This window comes from Pollachius pollachius, assembly GCF_949987615.1.
Source record: "Pollachius pollachius genome assembly, chromosome: 8".
NCBI classification, from domain to species: Eukaryota; Metazoa; Chordata; class Actinopteri; order Gadiformes; family Gadidae; genus Pollachius; species Pollachius pollachius.
The window spans coordinates 19,101,138-19,129,110 of NC_136941.1; the positions used below are offsets into that span (position 1 = coordinate 19,101,138).

General features: G+C 45.1%; 1 protein-coding gene across 3 annotated transcripts; it reads right to left on the minus strand.

The window, feature by feature from the left end:
- Positions 1-16: 16 nt before the first annotated feature.
- On the minus strand, positions 17-23,269 carry rapgef3 (Rap guanine nucleotide exchange factor (GEF) 3). Of its 3 annotated transcripts, none has more exons than XM_079741763.1 (28): positions 23,079-23,269; positions 22,034-22,116; positions 17,541-17,585; positions 12,442-12,548; positions 12,212-12,333; positions 10,808-11,024; positions 10,252-10,336; positions 9,811-9,871; positions 9,163-9,239; positions 8,915-9,061; positions 8,436-8,545; positions 7,669-7,757; positions 7,436-7,514; positions 6,626-6,776; positions 6,367-6,449; positions 6,229-6,259; positions 5,945-6,026; positions 5,532-5,669; positions 4,711-4,808; positions 3,908-4,033; positions 3,537-3,718; positions 2,808-2,898; positions 2,347-2,397; positions 1,898-1,985; positions 1,402-1,466; positions 1,208-1,262; positions 1,025-1,096; positions 17-841 (listed from the first exon to the last, which is right to left on the minus strand). In XM_079741763.1, exons 2-28 carry the CDS (start codon positions 22,100-22,102, stop codon positions 726-728), a joined length of 2,637 nt encoding a protein of 878 aa, XP_079597889.1. In that variant the 5' UTR covers positions 22,103-22,116; positions 23,079-23,269; the 3' UTR covers positions 17-725. The 3 variants fall into 3 exon arrangements, with proteins under 3 accessions (XP_079597889.1, XP_079597890.1, XP_079597888.1); XM_079741764.1 differs by having other exon boundaries at positions 23,192-23,264; XM_079741762.1 differs by lacking the exons at positions 22,034-22,116; positions 23,079-23,269 and adding an exon at positions 20,486-20,926.
- Between the last annotated feature and the right edge of the window lie 4,704 nt (positions 23,270-27,973).

The window sequence follows — 27,973 nt, forward strand, 5'->3', positions numbered from 1 at the left end:
CTGAGATTTGTGTTCATTAAACTCCAAAAATAATTTATGAAATACAAAAACTGTACATAAAACAGGTGTTACATGACATCTCGAACATTGATTCTGTGCTGATTCAGTGCTTTTTCTCCTTCATGTGAAAATATACTTCATCAGCCCATCACCTCTGACCCATATATACATTGGCTCTAAAATCAACATTGTAACCTTATCCAAAAGCAGGTATTCAGTGAGTGCTACACAAATGTCCTTGTAGGCACCAGACTTAGGCTTATGTTCTATAGGCAGCAACACAATCCAACGCACACATGTATCTGTAGTTCACTGGCAAGGCACTAGAGGTCACTGGTGTGACACAAGTAGTGCTCTTCATTCTCTTATAAAAACCAACGTTCGGTTTCCATCACTTGCATAAATGTATTCCAGAACGAAAAGCATCAGTTCATCGGGGGACGGCCTTCACTCTGAGATGCGGTGCGTGGCGTAGGGTGCTCTGTGTGCATTTATAAGTTCTTTGTGCGCTTGTCCGGGTCCTAGCGCTCCAGGGTCCTGGAGAGCTCTGTGAGTCTGCGTTGGTCCGGGCCCTAGCGCTCCAGAGTCCTGGAGAGCTCTGTGAGTCTGCGTTGATCCGGGCCCTAGTGCTCCAGGGTCCTGGAGAGCTCTGTGAGTCTGCGTTGGTCCGGGTCCTAGCGCTCCAGAGTCCTGGAGAGCTCTGTGAGTCTGCGTTGGTCCGGGCCCTAGCACTCCAGGGTCCTGGAGAGCTCTGTGAGTCTGCACTGGTTGTCGATCACGCTCAGATTCTGGACGTACAGCCGGATGTTGCTGGGACTCCGGCAAGGCAGAGAGTCAGAATCTAAAAACCAAAGAAGAAGAAAATATAACATTTCATACCCATTTTGGTATGAGGATTAAATTAAATAACATAGATCTAGCTGACCTCTGACCTAGGAGTTTCTCCTTAACGCTAACAAGCTCTATACTGTATGTAAATGTCCACCCTATAGAAGACGTGGGACCATAACGAGTGGTATCTTACACGTCGAGATGCGGATGGAAGGGGCCTCCAGCAGCATGCGGTCGGCCAGCCCCCTGGTTGGGGATGAATGCACTGCAGGAGAGAGAGAGAAATACAGAGTAGATAATGTTAATCAGTCTACTCATCGTTAATCTCACTCGATAGTGTGAGGGCCGCATGGCGTCAACAAGCTGAGCAGCTTACCGTACGGCTGACTCCTGCATCCCTGCACTATCTTCAGTGTCTTAGCGATCAACCGCTGCAGAAAATAGAAAGGAATTTTATGTCTGATGCAAATGAGGCGAGAGCCTTTACATTAAAGTGAATTATAGTTACATTATACTTAAGTTGGTGCAACTGCAACATTTGTGATGAACAGAAAGCTTTGTTTGACTCACCATCTTCTCAAAGTTTACTAATTTGTCCGTGTAGTTCTTGTTTCCCTCGTGGATGAATGTCATGTCTGGCCACAGATGGAACAAATGCACCTTTAACCCTTAATCCTCTCAAAAACAAGGCTTTGAGACGTATTGTAACATGTTGACCTATTGTTGGATGTCTCATGCACTTTTTAATGTGTGTCCAATGTGTGTGTTTGACATTATCATGATGTCTATAAATAATCGTATCAATCAGTTATTCTTTCAGATGACAAGACATTTCTTTAAAGGACACATATCGATCAATCCTCGACCTAGCAATAACCTTTTCAGTAAAGGTACACTTTAATGGTATTGGACCGTTTCAACAATGGCCTACATAAACAATCAAAGAGCTATTCAAAATGAATAGCTGTGGAGCACAGCTATTCATTTGTTACTGCTCATGGATGAAGCGATCAGGAGGTGAGCTGGCAGCTCTGTGTGTAGTATCGTTCACCTAGGCACCCGTTACCTTTGAGCAGCAGGGGCATGAAGGGGATGTAGGGAGGGCTGAGTTTAGCCACCGCTAGTCTGTAGGCCCTGTGGTTCCGCGAAGGATCCTGCATGAAGCACAATGACATTTAACAATTATTCACTGAAGATAGTACTGACTACAGTGTATACTGCACGGCAACACTCTAAAAATAAACACTTTTTGCCAGGATTTATTTGTTTTTATTTGCTTTTATTTGCGTGACGAGATGACCGTCGATGAACATTATTCAGAGTTTGAGATCTCAATCATGGGATATTGCCCAATATCCCCAGATAGCGAACCAATCGAATTGCGCCGTCTTACGAGGTTCACGTGTAGCATATACTAAATATTTATAGCATATATATCATTATGATCTATAATAATATGTTAATAAATTAAATATGAACAGCTACTTCTATTGCATTAGGTTGTGTGAGACTTACCATCAACCTTTCATAAGCACAGTAGATCCTTTTGGTTTTGCTTGGTATTCTCTGCAACACATACACAAACACACACACACACAGACACAAAGAAGTGTCATTGTGAAAGTAGGCCGATTGCAGCAGAATACTTGACTACGTATGATTTGCTGTTTTGTTAACCGTTAACCGTCACCAAACCCTTGTTCACCCTTTACCTAACCCACTCACCCGACCCTCGCTGAGGAAGGTTTTCACCCTCCCTTCCTCACACACACACACACACACACACACACACACACACACACACACACACACAGGTTGACACACAAAGTCAACATCCACATCACACAGCTAGTGGTCTGGGTGTCTTGCTCAAGGAGGCCTTCAAGTCGCTTTATGTTCACTTGTCAGGTGACCTGCAGCCTCCCCCCCCACCATAACACACACACCTGCCCCCCTCAGGACCCCCGTCCACTAACCTCCCACGTCTTGTACAGTCGCTGCACTGCGCTGTTGCTCAGTCCAAACATCACGGCGAAGAAGGAGTTGAGATTCTTCTGCTCCTTCAGCCTGTGAAGCAAAGCAACAGGCTCAGGAAGGACAAGCACTCCCAAGTCCCCTCAGAGTGTGTTTACATGAACACCACTAGGGCACTCGGGCTGAATGACCACATTAGTGCTAAGGGAGGTATTTACATACTGATAACCGCATTTCAGATTCAGAATTCAAATCAAGTTCAGCTAATCAACTGATTAAAGATACTGTAGGTAGGATTTAAGAGCCATTATTTGAATGTAACCCTGCAGCTGTTAGTGAGTGAAATGCTCTAGTTGACTGGTCCTGCCTCTTTATGAGCCAATTTCGATTTGTAGGATGCAAATTTCTCATCCATAGGGGCATCTCTTTCCAGATTGGTTTGGGGACTACATCTTCCCTGTCAATCACCGGTGTGTGAAATGCAAGACCTCCCAAAGGCAGAGAAACAAAGGAAGGGTGGGAGCAGGGTGGATGGATAAAAAATTATATATATATATATATATATATATTTTTGATTAAAAAATCTTGTTCTATTTTGCTCTCTCTCTGTAATCTCACCTACAGCAGCTTTAAGAGACGGTTTATCAAAGGTTAGGGTTAGTGCCCCCGCAGGCCGACCCTGAACTCACGAGTCGTCCTTTATTCTAAACCAAACCAAAGCGATGCCTTACACAGAGGCGATCTTGACGAACTTCTTGAGCAGCGTGGCCCTCTTCATCAGGTCCTCACAGAGGCACACCTCGGTCACCACCCAGTGCTGCACCTCGTTGAAGCGCCGCACGAAGCGCTGCAGGTTGGCCGTCGTGGCGCCGGGGAACTTGCTGCGGCCGAAGACGTAGTAGAGGAGCTCCACCTGAAGACATGTGTGTGAAGCATGCAGGAAGACAGCCAGACGAGATGTCTATCTGGCTAGATACTGGAACTGAAGTATCAGCTGCCTTTGAGAATGTGAATCACATGCAAACGCCCGTTTCCTTGTTGGCGCTAAGCAAGCACTTGCGTCCTCCTCATCCTCAGGAATGCGTTGTTTGGACGAGCGTACCTCATGCATGGCAGTGAAGAGCTCCCAGTCGTAGTTTGTCAGCTGGCTGGCCACGTCTTTGGAGCACATCTGCTCCAGTGCGTCTGCAGTCCCCTGCTCGGGCCCCTGCTGCTCCTTTAAGGGCCTCTGGGAGCAGCAGAGTGGAGAGAGAGAGAGAGAGAGAGAGAGAGAGAGAGAGAGGGATTGAAGGAGAGTGTTTGATTACGGAGGATGAGAGTGAGGGTAGTGTGTGAGAGGGGGGTTAGAGAGAGAAAAGAGAGGAAGAAAAAGAGAGAGAAGGGGATAGAGGGTGAGAGCTAGAGATGGGCTTGGAAAGACTCTAGAACCTACAAGCCTTCGACCAATATTTAGCATGCAGCGATCATTGTTCCCTCAGGTCTGCATTATAGAGTGCATTGACCTGGTGAAGTACTATTTGTGTTGAGACGACGTCACCCTTCCTGTTTTTCTGTTGCACGCACAGTGGAGTGGGGTCGCTGAAGTACATGTACATGAGTGCTGTCCTTCTCTCTGGGGGCTCTGAGGTGGAGTCATGCTGGGCAACATGGTTGTTCTTGCTTTATGCACCCACAACAAACCCCACACTTAAACATCACCCACTCATAGACCCACGACACCACTGATGAACCGACCCTACGCACTACGAGGTTATCTTGAGTGTCAAATAAATACTTTTAGTATCGGTACTCGCCAGACTGTGACAGTAACAGTGACAGGTTGGGGGTGTGGGTGTGGTCCACTGGGAGGCAGCCATGCGCTAGATGTCATCTCTAGCCTGCGGTGGAATGTAAACAGTAACTCACCAGCCGTTCCACCTGGCTGGAGGTGCACATGAAGAGCCTCTCGTTGAGCCCCAGGCCGGTGGACACGGCGCTGGAGTCCAGCTTCAGCTGGGCCCGGTCTGCAGCGGAGGGGAACCCAAAGAATAGGCTTATTCTTCAGTTCATATACAGTTCATCAGACCTCACAATAACTCTTGTGATTTGCTTTGGATGAAACCTTGCACTAAGGTTTGTTATGCTAGGCTGATTTAAGAGACATTTTTGCTTATCAAGAAAATATAGTGTGAATAGTTGAAAATACTGCACCCTAGTAGTTTGCTTGAAATGCCAAAGGATATTGGGTCAACATTAATACATTACTGGCAGGTGCCAGTAATTCAACCAAATTTTGGTAGCACAGAGGTTTATAGCATATTATTTCAGGCATAACTCAACCATTTAGTTTGGTTGAGCTATGCCTATTGGATACACACATTTGGTTGAGTTTCTAATACTTTATTGTAAAGGCCTTTGTTTGTACATGTATGTTACATATGAAAATGAGTGTGTGAGTATTACTAATCGACCAACTAAATCCTACTTAATGTCAGTAACATAGGTTGTATGTTGGGGTTGCTCTGTGTCTTACTGAAGCAGTAATAGCTAGGTTATGTTAAGGCTTAATTATGTTACACTGTTCTATTTTGTTGTGCTGTTATTTTTTGATATGTTAGTAATGTTATATCATGTTGCATTGTGCTATGCTATGCAAGGGTCATGATATGAGCAGAATCTGAATGCGTAAGTGTTCCATGCTATGCCATGCTGTGCTAGGTGTTTCTATGCTGCGGCATGGACCCCACCTCCCATGGAGTTCATTTTGACCAGGACGTAGTCCGCCCCGGGCTTCACCACTGCCGACAGCACCTCCTGTACAGATGTGTTCACTGGGAGCATCAGAGTGATGGGGATGTTGTCTGGCCTAGAAATCTCATACAACACTAGAGTAAAAAAGACAACAAAAACATGTGACATAATCAATATCAATAGAGGAAGGCATGATAATTTGCCGTAAATGGCTGCTTTTAGAACTGTTCCATTTTAAATGATGTGAACTGTGATAGAAAGGTAGTTATGTTAGGTGAAATATGAGGATGGCATAGAAATATGACATTTGCAAAATGGGATAACATCATCTTACTGTTTTGCTTCCCTCTAATTATAATAACACACATTTGGTTTGAGATGCCCATATTTACGCTCTGACGTAACTGACCTTTATCCTGGCCTCTGATTGGCTGTAACCTCCCCACTGGTTCCTCACAGTTGCAGAACCAATCAAATTGCTGGCTGTGCTGCTGCAGGGAGGAAACAATGGAGCACGTGGGTGACATTCAAATGACAGGTGCCAATAACGTGACATTAAGATTAATCTCTAACGACAACAACTGAAAGGTGTGTGCCAAAGCTGTACTTCTGGTCATACTAGTTGTGAGTCTACCCTGTAGTCATGATCGCATTCTTAGAAATAGAGTTCAATTAAAGAGTCAGCCAACTTACCCTGCTAAGGGAATGATTTCCATTCTCGGATCTGTGGAGATACCAACCCAGTAAAAAAATCGGGTAATCATCAGGTAATAGGAAGAAGAATGTAATAGATCCTATATAATCTATAAATAATAGATCATTTCAACCTACAGTCGAGTCCTCCTCCTTTCTCTTAGCTGATCCTTCAGCATGGTGGACAGCCGGCTATCCGCTGCCACCTCCTTCTTCAGCCTCTGTTCGGGTCCAACAGAAACCCATGAGTAACACAACGTCAGCAGCCCACAGCAGCCGCCCCCTCTCTCCCCCATCACCCACTCTTGGTCCTGCTCAGGCCACTGACCAATCAGGTGCGTCTGATCCGCTCCGCAGAGCCGGTGTGTGTTTCTATCCTAGCTCAGGGGGGCCTTACCTCCAGGAGGTCCAGGGCGACGGGGTCATCCTTGAGCAGAAGGCCGTAGAGCAGCACCCACTGGCCCAGCAGCTTCACCACCTTCTGCCTGGCGGTGAGCGAGTAGTCTGCCCTCTCCAGCTCCGAGCCCTGGGGCGGCTGGGCGTGGTAGGTGCGCCATGGGTTAAGGTCCAGGCAGCCACATACACACTGGTCACATACAATACTCTGGGCTGTCCTCTACATAGACCCGTCAAGGCTGTGTTTGTGTGGGAGTGTTTTGAGTAAAAACATGAGCAATTACTTTTTTATGGATTTTGTTTGTTTTGCTGCATACTTGACCAATCCCCCGCCAGCTAATTGTCCTAGCCATTTTGTCTGGTGCGTGCTAATTGGTCCACAATCACTTGATTATGGACCATTGGTCTGCAATCACACAACCTTGTTGGTGATGTCATTGAATAGGTCCTTTTCACAGAGGCGCCATTGCAGGAAAAACACAAAATTACAGGTTTGTTTGTTTTATATACTAGGGCACGGGTAGTAGACGTATTTTTACTAGTTTATTCTTCTTCAAGTGCCCTGGTACATAAAGGGAGCAAACGCATAATTAGTGATATGAGCGGAACCTGTTCCTGCGACGACTCTTCTCTGAAAATCAACCCCACTATCTAAATCAACCAACGGGGTTCGCGTGCCAACGAGGTTTGCGCCACACAGAATGTGTTGAATGCAAGCTGTTGACATTGTCATGTCGATGGCATGTGCGGAAGCCAACGCCGCTGTTGTTACAGTCCCGCCCGCCACCTCACAGTAAACATCAGTGGATATTGGTGCTGCAGAGCTGGACACAGCTGGCTGGAGGCCATGAAGATTTTGTGGGTGAGTAAGAAGTCCCCCACGCAGGAATCTGTGGAGGAACACACAAAGCTCAGCACATATTGGATTGTACACTACAATGCAGTTTGACAAACTGTTGTGCAGCAGCATTCTAAGGTATAGGGACTTTGGTCTGCATATGCAGAGAGCGCCCTAGACTATAGGAGATGAACCGGGACCCCCACCTATGGTGTCATTTCCGTTAGTGTCCAGCTTCACCTTCTCCAGCAGGTGTTCCAGAATCTTCTCTGGCGTTCCCGACATAACGGTGTACCTTTGGATTCAGGGGATGGAAAAAAAACGGATTAGAAAAACAGGATTTGATTGCTGAACTAGAGTGGATAGAATTGATGGCAGAGAACAAGAGAGGAAGCAGGAGGGAGAACCGAGAGAGGGTGAGAGGTGTATCATGGAGAAGTGTGTAAGAAGAGAGAACTGAGAGAGAGAGAGTGTAGGTGGAGTATCATGGAGGTCTCATGGAGGAGTGTGTCAGGGGACCAAACAATGGCAGCACATCACCAAAGAGTCAGAGAGTCAACACTGCATTATTAACTCTCACTGGGGGGGGGGGATAAAAGGAAATACACACTCGAGGGTGGGATGAAAACTCTCTGCAAACAGAGGGTTTGAAGTCCGTTGCCGGCCACATGACGATAGACAAATATTAACATAAGAACACTGCGTTATTAACAGCCCCAGTAAAGTGAAGTAGCTCCCTTTAGTGTGTCTCAGCGACAAAAAGGGTGTAAAGGGTGTTGCCACAGTTGTAGACCCGTGCTTGTTAACCGAGTTGTGCAGCCTAGTGCAGCTGGATGGGTGTGTCGGGCTGGGAGGCCTCATGTAGAGTGAGTAAGACAGGAAGATATGGGAGACAGAGGGGAAGACATGCAGCAAAAGCCCAGGGTCAGGCTCTACCCGGTGATCCCCCGGGGCGCCCCGCCTCTATGCCTACTTGCTGCTGCTTCCTGCCCCGCCCTGTTCGGTGGAGTCCGTGGTGCTCTTCTCCAGGACCAGCACGGTGTGGCCGTGCTCCTCCAGGCGCACAGTGTTCGCCTCCACATCCTGAGACCCAATAAACACGTGGAGAGGTGAGCAGCCTCTCCACGACCATGGCAGGAGATCTGTCCAGCCACCAACATGTGGCAGCTTGGAAATGCAAATGCACACGGACATCGTTGCACACATGCTGTCTGACAGACATGTTAACACAAACATGCTACTGGCTCATAGGCTACCACACATAATCAAACACACACATACGCAACTTGCACACAGGTGATGATATGATGCATGCATGGGACGTTTTGACACATACTTACTTGTACATGTGTTTCTTGAAAGCATGCTACTTGTACATACACTTATTAGAGCGATGCCACTCGGGGACGTGCTCTTTGCACACGTGTGAGTGTGTGTTCAGCCCTGGTCTACCTTGAGGATCCTGATGTAGTCCTGCTTGTCCACCCTCAGGAAGTGGCAGTTGTCCTCCCTCAGGATGATGGTGGCGGCCCGCGGTGCGTCGTTCAGCAGCGCCAGCTGGCCGAAGTCCTCCCCCTCGCGGAGCTTCGCCACCAGACCCTACGGACGGCTCGGGTCGTCGGTCAGCGGGCCGGGAATGAACACGGGTACGCACGCAGCCCTTCCGAAGTCAAAGGGTGAAGATAACACGAGCGGCTTACCTTCCCGTGTGTGATCACGTTCACGGAGCCCTTCCAGATGATGTACCAGGATGTGCCTTTGTCCCCCTGGCTAAACACTGCAACACAAGTAAAGCTTTGAATGGCGCCGTCATGCTGGTCATTTACACCTAGGTCCACCTCTACCTCTTCATTAAAAACTAAAATAAATAAACTCAACATAAATCATAGGATCCTCCACTTTCATTGTGAGGGAGGAAATGGAGGAGACAACAAAGATTCTGGATGGACCGTGGGTAAATATTAGTGATACAGTGATGAGAGCTGCATGTTTAACCAATGAAATTGGTTGATAGGGTTCTCATGGTACGACGAGTGGTGTTCAGGACAAGGTTTAAAGACAAACTAAACATGTTGGTGTTGGTACTGTGTGTTTAACTGTAGACCATGCATGGGATTTGTGTGTATGTGTGTGTATGTTTGTGCCTGTGCCTTAATGTATTCATTATGTGAGAATGAGAGACAACATTGTGTGTGTTTGTGCATGTGTGTAAAGGTGTATGTGTGTGTGTGTGTGTGTGTGTGTGTGTGTGTGTGTGTGTGTGTGTGTGTGTGTGTGTGTGTGTGTGTGTGCTCAAATGAAGGTTATCTCCCAGTACATTCCAGTGTCGGCGAGGCTGTCCCACTCACACACTGTTCCAGCCTTGCCGTGTGTCTCGAACACCAGCACGGCCGCCAGCTCCTTGCGCACCTACAGGCACAACGTGGCAGAAGGTGACCACACTGAAGAAAGTCCTGCGGTACACTAGACAGGCAACAACCAGGCTATGACTTCAATTGTTACTATTAATTCGCTATCTCGGGATATTGGGCAATATCCCATGATTGAGATCTCAAACTCGGGATATTACGTGACGGTCGTCTCGTCGCACTAATAAAAACAAATAAACTGCTAATAATAACAAATAAATCACGGGAAAAAGCGTTATTTTGTTTATTTTCGGAGTGTTCACGTGTAGTATATCTGAAAACAATATGTGGACCAGGGTTATTCAAACTGCGTGTGTAAGTCTAAATCACTGTGTGTGTGTGTGTGTGTGTGTGTGTGTGTGTGTGTGTGTGTGTACTGACTGAGGTGGAGAGGTGGGCTACAGCCTTGACGTGCAGCAGCTCCTCATAGATAACCTCAAGGTCCTCCGCACTCCTCTGGCTGGGGCTGGAGACACACACACACACACACACACACACACACAAACACACACCCACACACACACACACACCCACACACACACACACACACACACACACACCCACACACACACCCACACCCACACACGTTATCAGTCCGCATGGGACAGATAGACAGATACAGATGCTAAAGAAACATATAGGATATCCTGTGTTGAGACATGAAATGAGCCAGAGATCGCTTCCAAGGCTTGCGTCGCTGGTTGCGTTGTTTCAAATTCTAACATAATCGATGACATGCTCAGTGAACCTTCATAATCGCCGACCTGATAATCCCTGTAATGGAATTAGCGCAATCCCATAGTGTGTACACCAACACACACGCATTTTATTCATACGATTTGTTAGCAGGCCTACTGTTTTTAATCTCTCACATAACATCCAGGACATAGTTTCACACCAGCTATCGTGTAGTGATGACACTAGAGAGAATACTGACTGTTTGCGTAAGATCATGGTGAGAAGAGCATCAGGGCCCATCTGGGACAGGAGGGAGAGGCCCTCCTGAAGCTCGTCCTCTGAGTCCCTCTCCAAGTCCCTCTCCGAGTCTTTCTCCAGGTCCTTCTCCGTGGTCCTCATGGGGTCCTGGCTGAACTCTGACTCCAGGAAGCGGTAGAACTGGGTGTCCTTGTCGTGGTAGTTCAGCTCTTGTTTCACTAGATATTGGCACAAATGGCAGAAAATATTCTGAAAAAGGCATCTAGGACTGTTGAGGGTAGAAAATGTACTGATTACAAACCGTCGGAACTTAAACAAAAATACTAAAACTAAGATACTGAGAGTGGCTATTTTTAAGTGTCCCAATCGGGCGGAACACATAGCCTCTAGCTTGATCGCAAACTAAATAATCATAATTCAAATCTATGATAAATGTGCCACCATTCTGGGTCATTTTCGTGCTTCACCAGAGTCATTTCGTCCTCTGGTGAAGTATTTCTGTCCTGATTGCAGTGGGGTTTGCAGTGGTGTATTTTACTCTCCATTTTATGCTGGATGACAACGGCCTCATCACAAAACCATGAGTGGTGTCTGAATACTGTGCTGAGCGAGGAAACATTGTCAAACATCTCATGGCACTCAGCTCATCGCTATTCAGGCTAATTGCACATTTATGTAAAATACTGTGGGGGAGACATTCCCTATTCTCAAAATCCAAACAAACAGGCACAACATCAAAAGTAATAAAATAAAATAAATATTGTGTAAGCCTTCACAAGTAGGAATTTATCTGGCTCCTATGGAAAAAAATCACCCTAATGTTCTGAATTTTAAAAGGTATTGCATTTTGTATATCGAAATGTGAATACAATTGAATTCATAACATTGCAATGTTAAAGTAATCTGAATTTATTCATTTTGAATTCACCTCTTTGAATCTCAAATCTGGCATTTCAACTTGAACCATTTCAACAACATGATTTAGAAAAAATAAATCAACGTGCACTACTTCAGATACAAAAAATCAAGTTGCAGATTTTCGAAATACTCATATTCAAGTGGTCAAAATACGGACCAGATAATTCAAGCCATAGAAATTCAAACTGAAGTACCAGTTCATCACAAGCAATCGAGAGTGAATGTTACCCAACAATCTGCTGTCATCATAGCTCTTTTGTTGTGTTATGAAGGTTTTTCAAATCCTGGAAACCCCTGTGTTTACTGAGGTCTGAGTTAGATTATACAGAGCTGACATAAACTGGACAACTTCACAGACTGTCCAAATACAATATGCAACGGCTTTAAAATTCAAAACAAAATGGTAGTGGTTTATTTCGATACACCTGTTTTGACTGAGCAGGTCTTTAACCATTGTTATTCACAATGCACCTCCGTTTCCCCTCACCATGAACAAGAATGCGTTCGTCCACCAACACCTGCCACATGCCGACCGCCTGGCTCCTTGATTGGCAGCCCTCGTTGAGCTTCAACAGCCAATCGACGAGCTCCTTACCTGAGCAGCACTGTCTACAGACATGAGTGGAGGAAACAGGTAGGGTTTTAATATGAAGCTAGTATCGTAGCGAGAGACACCATTACATTGTCAGGAGGAAGAGGACACCAGTAGGAAAATACCTGTACGTCTTTAGGTGGTGCTTTCTGTCCCGGATCAGGGCGGGGTTGCGTTCTATCAAGCTGTTGTACACCACCCTCGCCGCCTTCAGGATGCGATCTGATAGAAACTACATCAGGAGGAGGAGGAAAGAGAAGACAAACCATAAAGTTCATCAAGAGCTTAACATTATGTATGAGTTTGAGGATGACCGAGAGAGAGAGAGAGAGAGAGAGAGAGAGCGAAAGAAAGAGAAAGAGAGAAAGGAAAAGAAAGAGGGGGGAGAGAGGGAGAGGGAAAGGGGCGTGAGAGAGAGAGATAGTGAGATGAGGTGAGATGAAAAACAAGGAGATTCATATAGACAACAGAGAGAGCGAGAGCTGGCAACAAGAGCTATAATGAGAATAAATGCAGATGGTAAGCTTCACACAAACAACCCGCTTCTACAGTTTATCGGTGGAAAACAGAGGCTAGGAAAGTAAATTAGAGAGCAAAGTGTTCATCTGTGCTTCCGCATCGGAGTGATAGAAATTCAAAGAGAGGGGGAAAGAGAGGGGGAGAGGGGGAGAATGAGAGAGAGAGAGGGAGAGAGAGGGGGAGAGACAGAGGGAGAGAGAGACAGAGAGAGCAAGCATGCTCATGGGAAGCTTGTGAGGTGAAACACGTCCACGGTTGTGAGCCGAGAACTGTGTGGGTGCCCGACTGTAATTTGCAGAGTGTAGGAGGCAGGATGGTGAGAATTAATCAAACAAAAGACAGAAAAGTAATGGCTGGTTTATACTCTCCCACACCTGAGCTCTGCGACTCCACAGTACATCCAGTGGCCGGCACAGAAGGCACGTTCTCCGTTGATGTCATTACAGTGGCCTTAAAGGGACTTTAAACATATGTTCTGATCCATTTAGTTCTAGGCGACTAATGGATATTTTTATTTATGAAATTGGACCGTTATTGATTATTGCACTATCCGGGAACTGGTTGCAATGTAATCCTCCACTAACGCCTGTCAATCGGAAATCTTGCTCTGAAATCTCGCTGTTGCAGGAAATTTCCCTTTGGTTGTTAACATCTCAACTCTCCTTGATCCAATCTCTTAGACAACAGCCTAACAAAACAAGCACTTTCTCCAGCTCTCTCTCCCGTTTCCAATGCTCTCTTCCTGCAGAACCCAACTCTCGTGAGACTTCTCCTCCAGCAAAACTTCATAAGACACTAAATCAAACAGACCACATCAAGTGAAAGGTACATAAAAAAAATGTATTTCTCTGTATGGATCCTTTTCATAATGATAGAATATAATCTGAGCCGAACGGTGACAAGATCAACCATACGCTATTACCCCAAAAGGATTACATGGCAGCCTGACCGAGTTCTCTGGACCGAAAATGATCTGAAAATAGTGTGGAAGATCCCCAAGTTCTCGTATAATGCCGACCAAACATGCCCAAATATTACTGCTGCATCTAGTTTGTACCATACAGTGTAAAGTTTTAAAACTGAATGAATAATGTGTTAGATGCTGAAAAGCGTTAGTTCTAAGCTTTTCAACTTACTTTGTTAGTATTAATACAATATCTATTTTTTTTCCGTACTGTACCACAACAGAAACGTGTACGTCTCGGTGACAGCACCCTGTGGCTCAAAGAGAAAACCCCAACGTTTCTCCCCTCCTCCTCTGCCCCTGTTCTCCTTCCTCTGTCCTCGTGGTCTTGTGATTCCACGAGTGACTCAGACGGTCGTCTGTTTGTTCTCCCAGAGGAACCGCTGTTTGTCCAAGGTGGGGCTGTGGGCGGAGCGTGTGTAGAGAGCCCCGGACGGCTGACCACTTCCAGTGCTCCCGCCAACGGCTGGGACCGACCGCAGCCGGCACATCAGTCTGCCTCTCTCTGCTGTCATGTTTCCTGGGACCGCCCCCCCCGCCCGCCTCTCTGGCCCCCGTAAACCAATGTGTACCATGGAGAAATGACCAGGCCTCTGACACCCTGTCTGCCAGATAAAGCTTGTTCTCATAGAGTCTCTCATGCCCTGTAAGAGTCATCATACACTGCATGTGCTCTCTGAATGCACATGGAACAGGGGACTTGAATACACAAAGGCAAGCATCCACAGGGGATACCCACAACAACTCAGTGTCGGAATCCACTGAAACCAAATACCTACACAATGAAACCATCTACAGGCAATGGCACAAACACACACACAAGCACACCCATATTGTCTCACATACATGCACACACACCGAGACATATACACACACACACACATGCAAACGCACACACCCATATGCACATTGTCACACACACAAACACACACAGGCACATGTACACACACTACATTATTACACACACACTCAGGCATGCCTACACACGCACACAACAAAATGCCCAATGTAACACACACACATACACACACACACTCACACAAACACACACACACACACACACATTGCGACACACACACTGCGACACACAATGCGACACACACAATGCAACACACACGCACACAATACGTCACACACAAGGCAACACACACGCACACAATACGACACACACAATGCGACACACACAATGTGACAAACATACACACACACACAAACAGAAACATTGCCACATATGTTGGGCTGGCCAATTCCCAGAGCTGACATTGTGCCGCCCTATCGGGCTCCCTGGAGTCTACTACGCCTCCCCTTCACCCCCACATATCCCTTTCCCAGGAGACGGAGCAGACAGCAGGTCACCAGCGGCCCCTGCCTCCACCCTTAGGAGACCCCTAGTCACGTTCTCATGCTCGTCAACTTCAAGATCCAGAGGAATGGATTCTAAGAGGCCGTTCACTTCATCACAGTGACAGCGTCTCTAGCTTGCGTAAGCAGCGGTTAAACTCACAGACCTGGAGGCAATCACACCAATAAAAACTTCCACAACACAACACTAGAATTACGTAAACGGTTCCCTGGAGTACATTGGCCTTGAATTGTCTACACCTGCCTGGTTCCGGCCCTTTAAGAGGCTGCATCGCATGCAGGTCACAGCGTTATGTTGCTTAAATGATCCACGGGTCCAACTTGTTCCCACTCAACCTCAAAGACCTTCACCAAAGGTGTGCGTCTGGTGGATATCCGTCATGCTTGAACTCGTAATCCATTCACTCACCTCAACTGTTAATCCTGGACTAAGCCATGCCTTACCTTAAACTGTGTGCCTTACAAGCGGTACCACCATGCCATGCGTGAACCTAAACCTGTGGTGACCCTGTATTACTGTAAATAGGGGCTGCACTGGATGCAGTACCTAGCAGTCATTAAGTGGAACAGGGACTTTCAGGTGCAGTCTGTGTTTCACCTGTGACTGGAGGAGGGTGGCGGTGTGGGGTTGATGTGAACGATGTGTTGACGTCGTAGAAGGTGGGCTGAGAGTTCCAACGAGACGGATGTTTCCGCTGTGGCCGAAACTTTCTCTAACCCCCGTCGCTTCCTCCTCTACAAGCGACACGCAGGGTGGAAAAACCCCCCTCTCTGCCTACCTGTCATATCCCCTTCAATGAGCTGTCTGCCACTAAGCCACATACTACAAGCTGGCTGGTTTTTGCATGTTCTTCACTACTACAGTCATCACAGCACTACAGCATTCCCTCAAAGCAATCTAGGGTGGGCTTCTTAGAAGGTCATCCTGGACCCCTCCTATAGGGGTAACCATGAGGAGAGGCCGGCTGAGAAAGGGTCTCCTGACGTATATAAAACCATAGAGTAAATACGTTAAAGGTCTACAAACACTAGCTGGGAACTGTATATTGGAAACTGTGTTTCATCGTCTTGACAATGAAATATAACACCCTTTCCATTCGCAATAGAGGTCCAACCCCACTCATTTACCGCGACTAAACTAGTAACACTACGTCAGTGGTGCCCTTTCATGTGCAATGTTAACTTGATGGACGGAAAGTGAAAATGTCTTGTATACAATGTAATCCAGTCCATCAATCTAATTGTAGACCATTTCATAAGAATACATGTTATAAGGTAGAGCGTCCAACAGAGCTCTACTCTCTGTCCTGCGGCCGTGTTTCTCCTGGTAGGACCATGACCAGCATTCAGACAACCTCTTCTGAGAGGAAATCACTAACTCCGTGACCGGAGATTCCTCTAAGATAGTCCCCGGCCTGATGTTAGCAAGTCCTGGAAAAACACACATGGCTTTGGGGCTAATGCAGCTTCTGTTGTTTGTTTAAGGGAAATAATGAAGAACTTCTTTCAGGGAGGCCTGATGCATAGAAACTACCAGGAGGCCTGATGCATAGAAATACACAGCGTCTGGCCTCAGAAAGAGGGTTCATTTTATCCCCTTTTATCTGAGCTGGATCCTTTGATAGACTGAAAGCTGTCTAGTTCAGGGCCTGAGCAGATTGACTGAGGGTCAGTTAGGGATATGTACCCTGGCATGCTCTTCTGAATCCTTGTTCCTCACTGCCACGCTAGGAGTGCATGGTTAGTACATAGCACTCGCATGAGCGGTAATGGAAGATAGGAGCGGAGCAACAACAAAAAGAACGAGTTCAGCAATTTGGGAGGATGCAAGCACAGCAACTCTGAGCAGCGGGCACTGAGGAATCTGGACATGACCACAGAGTCCGTGCAGAACAGTGTTGACAACTGTCGTCAATGATCAGCCAATAGCCAGATTGCTGACAAGCTAACATGCAGGATAGTGTGGCAACAAAGAGTTAATAAGCAGTCAAATATAGATAAGATGTGATTTTGATATTACCAAGCATGATATTAATAATACCAGGGTCAGGGGTTTAAGTCCCAATAAGACCAATAACGTAAAAGGTTGTGTGGATTGTAAGATAGACAATAATGGGACAGTTAAGAAGAAGTAAGTGACCATGTGGTCTAAGATTTCAACATCTTTCCTTCTGTACGTCTCGATAAGCTGTATGCAGTTTGAATTAGTATATGTTGATGAATCCCTTTCGATCCAATGGCTGTCACTGTGTTCAGCAAAAGCAGATGCAGACTCAACAGAACCTTTGGCTAAGTGGTGAGCGATGGGAAGGTGAAGACTGATGTACCCGTTGACGGGTCCATCAATCAGTTAATTTTTGTTGCTTCTGCCAAACACACCTGTTTCATTGGGTCCTTGGAATCCAGCCTTTCTGGTAGTGGGGTCTGAGAAAAAGAGGGAGAGAGAGGGGTTATTAGAATCATAAAATTCTCATACATTTTGCACTGCTTCCCGTTTTGATGCACCCCATAAAATGCAAGGTACTTCAAGTATGTTGGTTGCAATGGTTTATGTGTGTTATTCAAATCAAAATACAAACGAATAAAATATGCTTGATGATTCTGTGTATTTAAAGACAACAAAGAGAATTTTGGATGGGTCATGAACATTAGCAAACACACGCACACCGCACCCACGCCACACATTTTCTTGATGAAAGGAATTGCTTTCATTTGACAATTTCCTTCTCATCTTGCTGAAGGGAGAAACACAAAGTGAGCGTTAACTTCCAAGGATTAACAACGTTGTCAGACCTCAAGTGTCCCTTAGTCTTAAAAGAACATCTCGGACCAGATCAGATCACAGAATTAATAAAACTAAACAAACAAAAAAAGATAATTTAACCTACTATCTGTCATGCATGCATTTTGGTCTAAGCTTTACTTCCTTTTTATGAAGTGATTCCCTGCCTCAAACTTTATTATGTCCATGTTTATGAACCCTGGCAGCTACTGTGCTGCCTATCGAAATTTGGGAACCATTCTAGCTGAGTTCACTTAGAAATATGCTTAATATGATGATGTTTATTATACAGGGCTATGGGGGAGACCTGTGCTTTAGCCTCAAATGTTGCTCCTAAGTTTTAGTTCAGGGGTAAATTTTAGGATCAAAGCAATAATTGTGAGCTTTAGACAACATCATTTAACTTTGACACTGTGTGAGACTGCACATGTGACTTGTTAGAGGAGCGGTTTATGACAGCCTGTCTACCTGTTTACACACCGTGCGAGATCTGCTGATCTGCTGCTATTCCTCACCATTTCACTGTCCAGTTCATTCAAATTGTTCCCCCAAGGCCATAGCTGTAAATCCACTTTTATAATGGCAGTGAGTCAGCCTGGTGGCCAGCCAGCCTCGTTACATGGTGAGAGAGTGGTGCACTGCCTTTTGGTTCGAAACAGCTTCTTTAAAAACGTCGAGAGAAGAATGGCTTGAACCTCAAAGGGTCACCACATATGCATACAGCTTTTACCTGAAAGGGCTCTGGAGTCTTAGATAATACAACACATTTCTAGGCATTAAATACACGCGCCTGGGAATGCGAGAGGAAAAACAAAAACAAAACGTAAATAGAAATGTGGGTCGACAGAGGAGAAGTATGAATGCGAGGCATGCTGCTCTGCACACTGCTCTTGGTCCTTAGCACCTCTGCGCCGGTATGCAACCGCAACCACAGCAGCGGCCAGCATCCCCTAATGACTCTCCGTGCTTCCTGGGAGGTGCTGGGCGGCTTGGTGTTTAGCAGTGAGGAGTTCCTGCTAATGGACTCTCTGCTGTTAGGGTGCGTTTCGGCAGCCGCACGTCGATGAATGACAAAATGACGAAACATAGATAGTGGAGTGCAAGAAATGCTTCAGCAGAGAGAGTAGCATTTTGCGCATACCGTCTGCACATAATTTCTCGAACAATGTTGCGAATGCCGCTGCCTGTGGTATTGTGCCAGAATGTTAATGGAGAAATGTCCCAGAGGTCAGTAGGATGGCACTGTGTGTGTATTGCTTACCTTGCCGTCCACCTCAAGTCACTTAAGCATTTGTGTCAGTTGTTTCTGGCTTTGTATATATTTATTAGATCCTATCTGCATGACAAAATAAGTCATGAGTCACACAACGAGAAATACCCTGAAAAAGGGAAATGTGAGTTTTGATATCCTCTTCTTTCCAAATAAATGGACTGCAGCCCAGAAGCTGCAGCATCTTGGTGACATTTACCAAACAATGTATCTGTTGGGGCATATGTGTAACATTTAATGGGAAAATTGATTGACGTGTGCAATTATTAAACCTAATGTCATTCTGATAGAGATTCTAGCTTTCCCAAAAACAACATGTTTAACCTTTTACATAATGTAGTGACAGCGGAGATGTTTGGTGAGATAATTGACCTGTGAAGTAATGTCTCCTAATAGTCAAAGTCAGGTAAATTTAGAGCCCTATTCTGGCCCTTCCTGTGACCTGATGGCTCCAGCTTCATGAACTTCCTCTTGTGCATTCTTCAGCACACACTGGCGCTCCTCAATGACGACTGTGAAGGAGTGTAAATAGGGGTGGATGGAGGCGAACAATAAACAATGCACTATTAATAACCACATTTTTAATAAGGAATCAAAAATGATGTCTTTGTCCCATTTCTTCCTCTTCTTTCCACTTCTGTATCAAACAAAATACTGTCAATACTTATAACTTACTAATACTTCTAATAATCCTTAAGATATTGCTTGATGTAGGTAAAGAATAGGATGTTATTTAACCTGTTACTTACTGATCTTAATTTGACAAACCTGTAGTCCTCAGCGTAGCAGACACTCGGCCAGTATGTACACCAGTAGCTGATACCAGTAGGAGACACAGCACCAGCAATAGAGACTCTGCCATCACTGCCAACCACTACCGTCTAAGATAGCCTAGCCCTAGAGGCACTATAGGATTATGCCATAAATCAAAACCAGCATCATACTACCAATGAAGAATTCTTGCTATTGGGTTGATAGTTTAATTAGGTATAATTAAACTATTGTACTCACGGTGAGTCTGATTCCCCTATAATAACAATAACAACCTTCTAACGCCAGTAACATGACAGCAATATCAGCCTTCTATACTTCTTATTCTAACAGTAGCCTAATACTTATATACAAGATTACTACTTCAAAGAACATCACGGGTAACAATCTGCTCTTCGCATCTGCATTATGTCAACAACTAATCGTCCACTAAAAGCAACTACCTCCTAATGGCACTAAAGAGGTCATTGTCCTATTAGATCGTTGTCTGGAATAGCCTACCCAGCTGATGCCTCGTATGGTCGCCCGCTGCTTCAGGGCGCCTCGGTCCGGGAACACTTGATAGTTGTAACTCCGGAAGAGATGCATGGTCTTCTCTTAATAAGAAAACCAACCACATCGAGAGACAGCGACTCCGCAGAACGGTCGATCCACTCGAGACATACTTTGAGGTATGCTAGATATCACACCGGTGCATTACAACGGCGTACAAGTGGTGGTAGTAGCAGTAGTAGGCGCAACAGTTAGTTGTCAGATCCATTCAGGACTCAATACGTTTTTTAAATTCGACTTATAAAGCAAAGAACAGCAACAGGATTCTAAAAGCTGTAGACGTCATCTGCCAAGAAATTATATTCACAAAAAATCCAGGCACTGGAGAAGTCTGCTGCTTCTTCGTCTGTACCCAAACAAGCATGACGACACGTTTTTGTAGGAAACGTGCAAGTTGTGTCTTCAGCCGCCCCCAGCGCCCGCAGCACAGCCGCCCCTCCGCCTGCAGCACAGGCGCACTTTGCTGCTCGCGGGATGCGGGCTCCGTGCGCTTCAGAGCGCCTCATCATTAGAGATTAAAGCGCTCCGTTCAGTTTAGCCTGTCCAGTCTGTTGTTCATTAATTTCGTTTAATCAAACCGTCTGCGATCGCCTGTGTTCGTATTTTGTATAGGCTAAACATTACTTTGAATTTAGGAATCGTCGTTGTATGGAGGATATCTAAGAAGCTTAGACTATAAGTATATAGTCTATATAAGCAGAGGAGATATATATATATAAGTAGCTCAATTTAATTGAAAAATAAATAACAATATAGCCAGTAAGTATATTATATATGCTAGGCTTTGTGCTTGTTTCCTTTGAAATGTCCTTGTACAGTAAGAGACTATAGGCCTACTTCTTCACATGCGCTGCCTAGAGTGGTGTACAGGTGGTTCGCAACAGCATGTCAGGCGGCTGCTGCTGCTGCTGTTTGCGCTGTGGGCCATGCACGCCACACAACATGCCAGTAGGACTACTTATCAGATGGGCTAGATTTATGGCCCACTGCTGTATGTGGGCTTGAGATAAAGAGTTTCAAGGGCAGACCGTTGGGCTTGCGATGGCTGGGGCGACGCTGAGCTTGCACTGTGCATGGGCCTCATAGAGACTAGTTAACACACGACCACTCTTCCATTGCATTGATGTTTACTCTTGGCGTTGACGATGGGTTGAGGATATTGGTGTGATTAGAGGGCTGCTAATGTACAGTAGGTCCTAGTCAATAAAAATATACCCATGGCTACTCTTTATCGTGATAAATCTATTTTTTTTATGAAGGGGGGATTGCCTCTCCCTGGGTTTGAAAGTCATAGTGCTCACAAACACTTTTAAATCCTGCTCTCTATAATATCAATGTTGTTAGGGAAAATAACTGAATCAAACTACTGATCAAATGTGACTGTTCAGCTGGATTACACTGTAAGTTTCACAAAAATGATGAAGATAAGGATAGAATACAGATGTTAATGTGTATAAAAATACTGTGTTCATTGTTGATTGTGAACAAATAACTTACTTCTCCCAGCACCGACGTCCCTCGTCTGGATGGGAGTAACGTTGTGATTATTGCCTCCATAGAGAACATGGCCGCCGCAGTATCTGAATGAAATAAGATCAATAATCTCTAAGTATCTATTATGCTGTTATATACACCTGCTTTACTTGTTCGATAAGCCTTGAAACTATATCATGATTGAGGAAAAAATCAATGGTGTGTAACTTGGTCGACATTGTCGACTAACAGGTTACACATCATTGATTTTTCATTGATTTATTTTTGGGTGTGTTTGCCAAGTTGACAAGCACACACACACACACACACACACACACACACACACACACACACACACACACACACACACACACACACACACACACACACACACACACACACACACACACCATAAACACGCCATGTGAAGCACTTTGAGTGCCTAAAGAAATTATACTTAAAAATGCAATGATTTTCATCATCGTCTGCCACCAGAAAAACTAAATTCTATTAAATGTATATAATACTAAACAGTAAGTAGTACTCCTGTGTATTCCACTAATGTCTCCCGTGGCCTACTGTGTGGTATGGCTACAGCAGGCTGGACATGTTACATAAGAGACAGAGTTGTTTAAAGTCCAGCTATTGTTCCAGCCCTGCACTGCCCTTCCTGCACCGACCCAGAGTTCTGTCAAGCTGCCCTGGCCCCTGAAGTACCCTGACCACTGCTTCTCTGTGTGTGAGTGTGTATGTGTGTGTGTGTGTGTGTGTGTGTGTGTGTGTGTGTGTGTGTGTGTGTGTGTGTGTGTGTGTGTGTGTGTGTGCGTGTCCTAAAGGCATTTTCTTTTTTTAGCAATCCATAGCCCACTTGTGTAGGACCTGTATCCTTCAATAAATCCTTCAATAATTCTAACTAACCTCAACAAAAGAATGCATAGTATGAGGATAGAGTGTGAAGTTGCTTTGCCGAGTTATAGCAAACAAGATCAACTTGAATCTTTATCTTCCTGTAAGCTGTAACTGCAGAGCCTTGTGCTCATCACCACCAGCATGACATCAAACTACTCACCAGTCTGGTTCTATTTTCAGCAGGTTTTTGTATATTTCCGTTTCCTTCATAAAAGCTTAGATTTCCCAGATTCATACAAATAAGGAAACAAACAGTCCAAAGGAAGAACGCACCTTGCCAAACGAGTGTTGACGGCGTTGTTTCTGTCTAGGGCTGGGTATAACTCTGCCTCCCTGCTCAGCGGCTTCTGTGATGCACACTTCTCAAAGAGTGAGGAAGCTTTAGTTGTCTTTCTCATGAACGAAAGTGAATGTCAACAGGCTCACGTGGCTAAGAAAGAACATAGCTGAGGCCTATCTGCGGTGAGAGACATGCAGGGGAAGGTCAATGTCTTGCAGGTTTTATGCTAATGACTGGAAGAGATGCTGCTGTAGAGCCATGAGTGATACTTGACTATCATTACCAGATGTGATCCAATCTCAAGTGAGAAGTAAATGTGCAATCGAAATGATGATAATTGCCCTTGTGAGGGACATGTGGAGCAAGTGTTTTTTTTAAAAAGGCTGTGTGGAAGTCATGGCCACGACTTTATCTAGCTGATGGTCAGAGAACCTGTGAACAGCTGTGTTGTTATTCTTACAATTTTGATTATATTATTATTCTCCCTCTTATTATCATTATTACCACAAATTCTAGATTAAGTTTCACTCTTTCCTCAATGTCAAAGCTCTTAATTCCTGACTCAATAAGAGAAGGCAATTTCGGCTGTACAACATTTCGAAGTAATGCTGCCCTCTATTGGTAATACAACAGCCATTCAGTGCACGGAACAATGTTGGAGTTCAAAAGTGTGATATGACATAATGCTTCCCCGTTTTTTTCATCTTCCTGCCATCTTGTGTGAGGCATTAACATAAGGTTTAACGTAAAATGTATGTCAAATGTGATGAGTGTGTGTGAGTGTTAGTGTAGTTCGGTGTGTGTATTTATTTTGACTGTTCTTCTGGGAATGGGAGAAGGATTTCCTGCAACGCTACTACGCCCATGAAATGTCTCCTTAGACAGCTGGGGTTGTTGTCTTCTGCCCAATCCCCTTTACACACACACACACACACACACACACACACACACACATAAATGCCCCAAACCTCCCCCCGCCTACACACACACACACACACACATACGCACACAGACACACCCATATATAAACAAACCCAAGCACGTGAACACCCTTTTCCTTCCCCAGGACTCCACTGGCTAGTTCACAGCCAGACCCCATGATGATGGACAATGAAGTTGATGATGGCAGACGTTGAAAGGTTAAAAGGTCATTATGGATGAAGGCATTCAAAAGCATGCAGTGGTGTGTGCTACTGAGTCTCTGCACAAATGTACTTAATCTAATCTAGTAATCTTAGTACTCTGCAGTGTCCCATAGTCATTTAGGAACAATTTAAGAGCAAATAAAGGGTTGACGTGACCACTCTGTGGTCGCAATTGTACTATATCACTGGACATTACTTAATTTTAAGGTCGACAATGGGGTTAATAAAGTCGATACCGCTAAAATTGTATCAGATTTTAATTTCTCCATTCCATACATGAGAAGTAACGTTAAAAGGATCTCACAACATTGAAAACTGAGGCAATATATGCCATTACAAAATGAACCCCAAATTTGTTGTTTTTATTCAGCAAAGACATCTGATATTTTTATTTTATACATTTTACCTGAGGTCTTTTCTTCAGGCTTGAGAGGTTTTCGTAACTTCCAGCTTGCCTGCTACTCTTGTCATTTCTCATCGGCTCGAAAACTTTGAGAGCTTGAAAGGTTAGTCTAGTTCTAGGGAGGGTTTGACTCAGACAACTTCCTGTGTCTCTCTGATTGGTCATGAACCTCAGGCCTGGGGCATCAGGGGGAGGAGAGCAAAGACACTTTCTTTGGTGATCGTGCTAATAGGACTGTGAGCCAGTGTGTGTGTGTGTGTGTGTGTGCGTGTGTGTGTGTGCGCGCGTGTGTGTGTGTGTGTATTTGGGGTGGGGGGTGGGGATGTCAACTCAAGCTCACACAAATAGTGAATGTTGTGTTCTGGAGATAAAACAACTGATACAATAAGTTCATTGCTTGGTAAAATGATGTTGAAAGATGAATGCAACTGATGAAAAAAATACCTTTAGCTATATTTTTTTCCCCTACGATAACACACGGTAGAATACTGTATTAGAAGTTGTGTGTTTGGTTTATGAGTTTAAAGGTCCCATGGCATGAAAATCACTTTGAGGTTTTCTAACATTAAGTACCCCTAGCCTGCCTATGGTCCCTCAGTGGCTAGCAATTAAGTTAGGTGTAAAACGAGCACTAGGTAACCTGCTCCGCCTTTGAAAGATGAAAGCTCAGACGCTCGGACTTCGAATTTGGCCCCATATGTCGTCGTAAGGGGCCAAGTTACCTCCCCTTTCTCTGCCTTGCACCCCCAGAGAATTTGGTCCGCCAATGAGCTACGACCGTGCAAGCGCCACATGCGTGTGTGTGTGTGAATACACACACTGTAACGCAAGTGTTGTACACTTCTTTGTTATTTGGATAACCGTTCTGGAATTGGGGAAGGAATTGGGGGAAAGGAACTTTGGCTTTGACTCCCTGAAGCAGGCACAGCACCAGGATTCCAGTTGTGGATGGGCCAGACCAATTGTGGGTGGTCCTTAAATTAAAAACGTAATCAAATCCCTGTTTAACCTAATAAAAAAGGCTGACTAATAAACTGTTATATTATCTGTGCATAATAGAGATTTGAATAGCATGATGCTCTTTAAATATTTTGTTGCATTTTAAAAAGTTAAGGTGCATAGGACGGACCTATCAGAGATCGCTCCTTAGGCCTTTCTACCCTGCCAAGCCGGTTCGTTTGCGGCTTGGCACGCAAGGAACGTTCCTCTGCGTCTTTCTCGTAGATCGCACCATCTTTCAACGTGTTTGTTAAATGTGACTGTATCACCGTCTCTCCCATGGAGACAACGCAGCAACACCTCTACCCGCACCCCCCCCGGAACTGCGGAGCGTCTATCACATTTACATCAAAAAGAAACCGCCAGTGTGTGTAGGTCCGGGATGGGGAAAACGTCTCTTGGTTCTGACCAAAGAAGAGCGCTTTGGAATCTCCATTACACACCGTACCTGGCTGTGCTTTAGCGCGTCACTATAGACCAGGGGGCTATAGACTTTAAAAGTCGTCAGGAATCTAATATTTCCAACAGTTTAGTTATGCTCGTATAACATGAGGCAGACTATTTCAGAATTCCGTTTAATTGTTTTAAGTTTTCAACAATATTTCGATATCATTAGCAACAAATACAAATAAAATACAAATACAGAATCTTGGCATTTGTTCAGATTGTAGGATCAAAAGTTTTCACAACCCTTACAACATTTCAAAGGTAGTGCAGTCAAATGATCTTGGAGCTGTTGGAGTTGAGTGGCAATGTTCACCCTCCCAATAGCCGATAATCTCATCTCAATCTGTCACACCAGTTGATGCCCGCAGCAGTGCTGTCTGCCAAGCCGCCGTCAGGGTGGAAGAGGCGGCAGGAGTAGCAGAAGACTGCATTAGCTTCTTCACAGCCGTCTAGCCAGCTTTTTCTCTTGTACCAATTTATTGAAAATCCTCTAATGTATGAAATTTTTGTAGACACCTGCTTAACTATTACATTTGATCTTGAAAGGTCCTGATTGTTTTAATGACAATTTGTCTGAATTTGATCGCCGACTAAAAGGAACTTCTTTCAAAGACACAACGGAATTGCACAGCAGTCTCGATCTGGAAAGTTGTGCGTTACTTGATCGAAGATGCCCCCTACCTCTCTTTGCTCAGTTACGTATGGAACAGCGAGAGTTGGTGGAGCAGCCGCAACGCGTTGGTGGTGGTCGTGGTGGGTGGGAGGGGTGGGGGAGGGATGGAGGACGGTGCCAGAGGAGGTGAAGATGGAGGCGTCACTAGCGGGAGCGGGAGAGTCTGAAGGACCTGTACGTCTGCTTCTGACCCAGTCACACATAACAAAATGGCATCAGCACAATGATAGTCATGGGGCAACAAACAGGAAGGCAAGACTAAGTGAGTTTTCATGACGTGCAGCATGCCATTGATTGGGGCAGATGGTTTAGTGCTACAAGGCGAATGTTAAGAGATGCAGCAGGGCTAAGGGAAATTAACATGTGGACGTGTTTAATCAAATCTACATTACCACTACGTGAGTTAGGATGGCACGTCTATCAACTACAAAGACGGCTAAATTACCTCCAAAACCTACCTTTGTTCTTCAAGCATCATCTTTAGCGACCAGTAAATGAAACAATTATAGTTAACACAAACATACTAACAGAAGAATATATTTTGAAGGGAAATGTTACAGTGTGACACGTCCATTGTGGTTCCAACTTGTGTTAAAGAGAAAGAAAGAGATCTATCTGGAACTGCAGGCCGTGCTGGTGTGGTGATCAGTTCCCTGATCTGAGAGTTGCCATGGTGCTATACAAGTTGGGCAGCAGTGCCGAATGAATGATCGCCTCTCAGTTCGGGGTGCATAAAAGTACTAGCGGACCAATTGCGAACTACTGCAGCGGCTGAAGCCATCTCTCTAAGTAACAAAGTCGTCGCACCCACCCCAAACCAATCGGAATAAATGTATGTCGATTATAGCGGACTACACTACCTCTTCTAATCCGACAGAGATTCTGATCCTACCCTATTCCGATTGAGCTGTTCGTCCACTTCTAATCGGATCAGAAGTGTCCATTTAAACCCGGCGTGTGTAAAATTGCTGTACTCACCAGCGGGTTGTGTAGTAGAATACTGTATAAGTAGTTGTGTGTTTGGTTTATTAGAACAAATCCACATTATGCTCCGTACCAGAGAGTGGCGCTATAGAGCACTGTGTGACATTACAGATGGCATTAGAAG

Bases quoted from the DNA above. Each gene is read 5' to 3' on its own strand.
- rapgef3 (XM_079741762.1), bottom strand. From the start codon at position 20,572: ATGCATCTCTTCCGGAGTTACAACTATCAAGTGTTCCCGGACCGAGGC. The intron at 11,025-12,211 runs GTGAGGGGAAAC...GCCAATATCTAG, and splicing joins CGAACGCATTCTTGTTCATG to TGAAACAAGAGCTGAACTAC. The intron at 6,260-6,366 runs GTAGGTTGAAAT...GTATCTCCACAG, and splicing joins GAAAGGAGGAGGACTCGACT to ATCCGAGAATGGAAATCATT.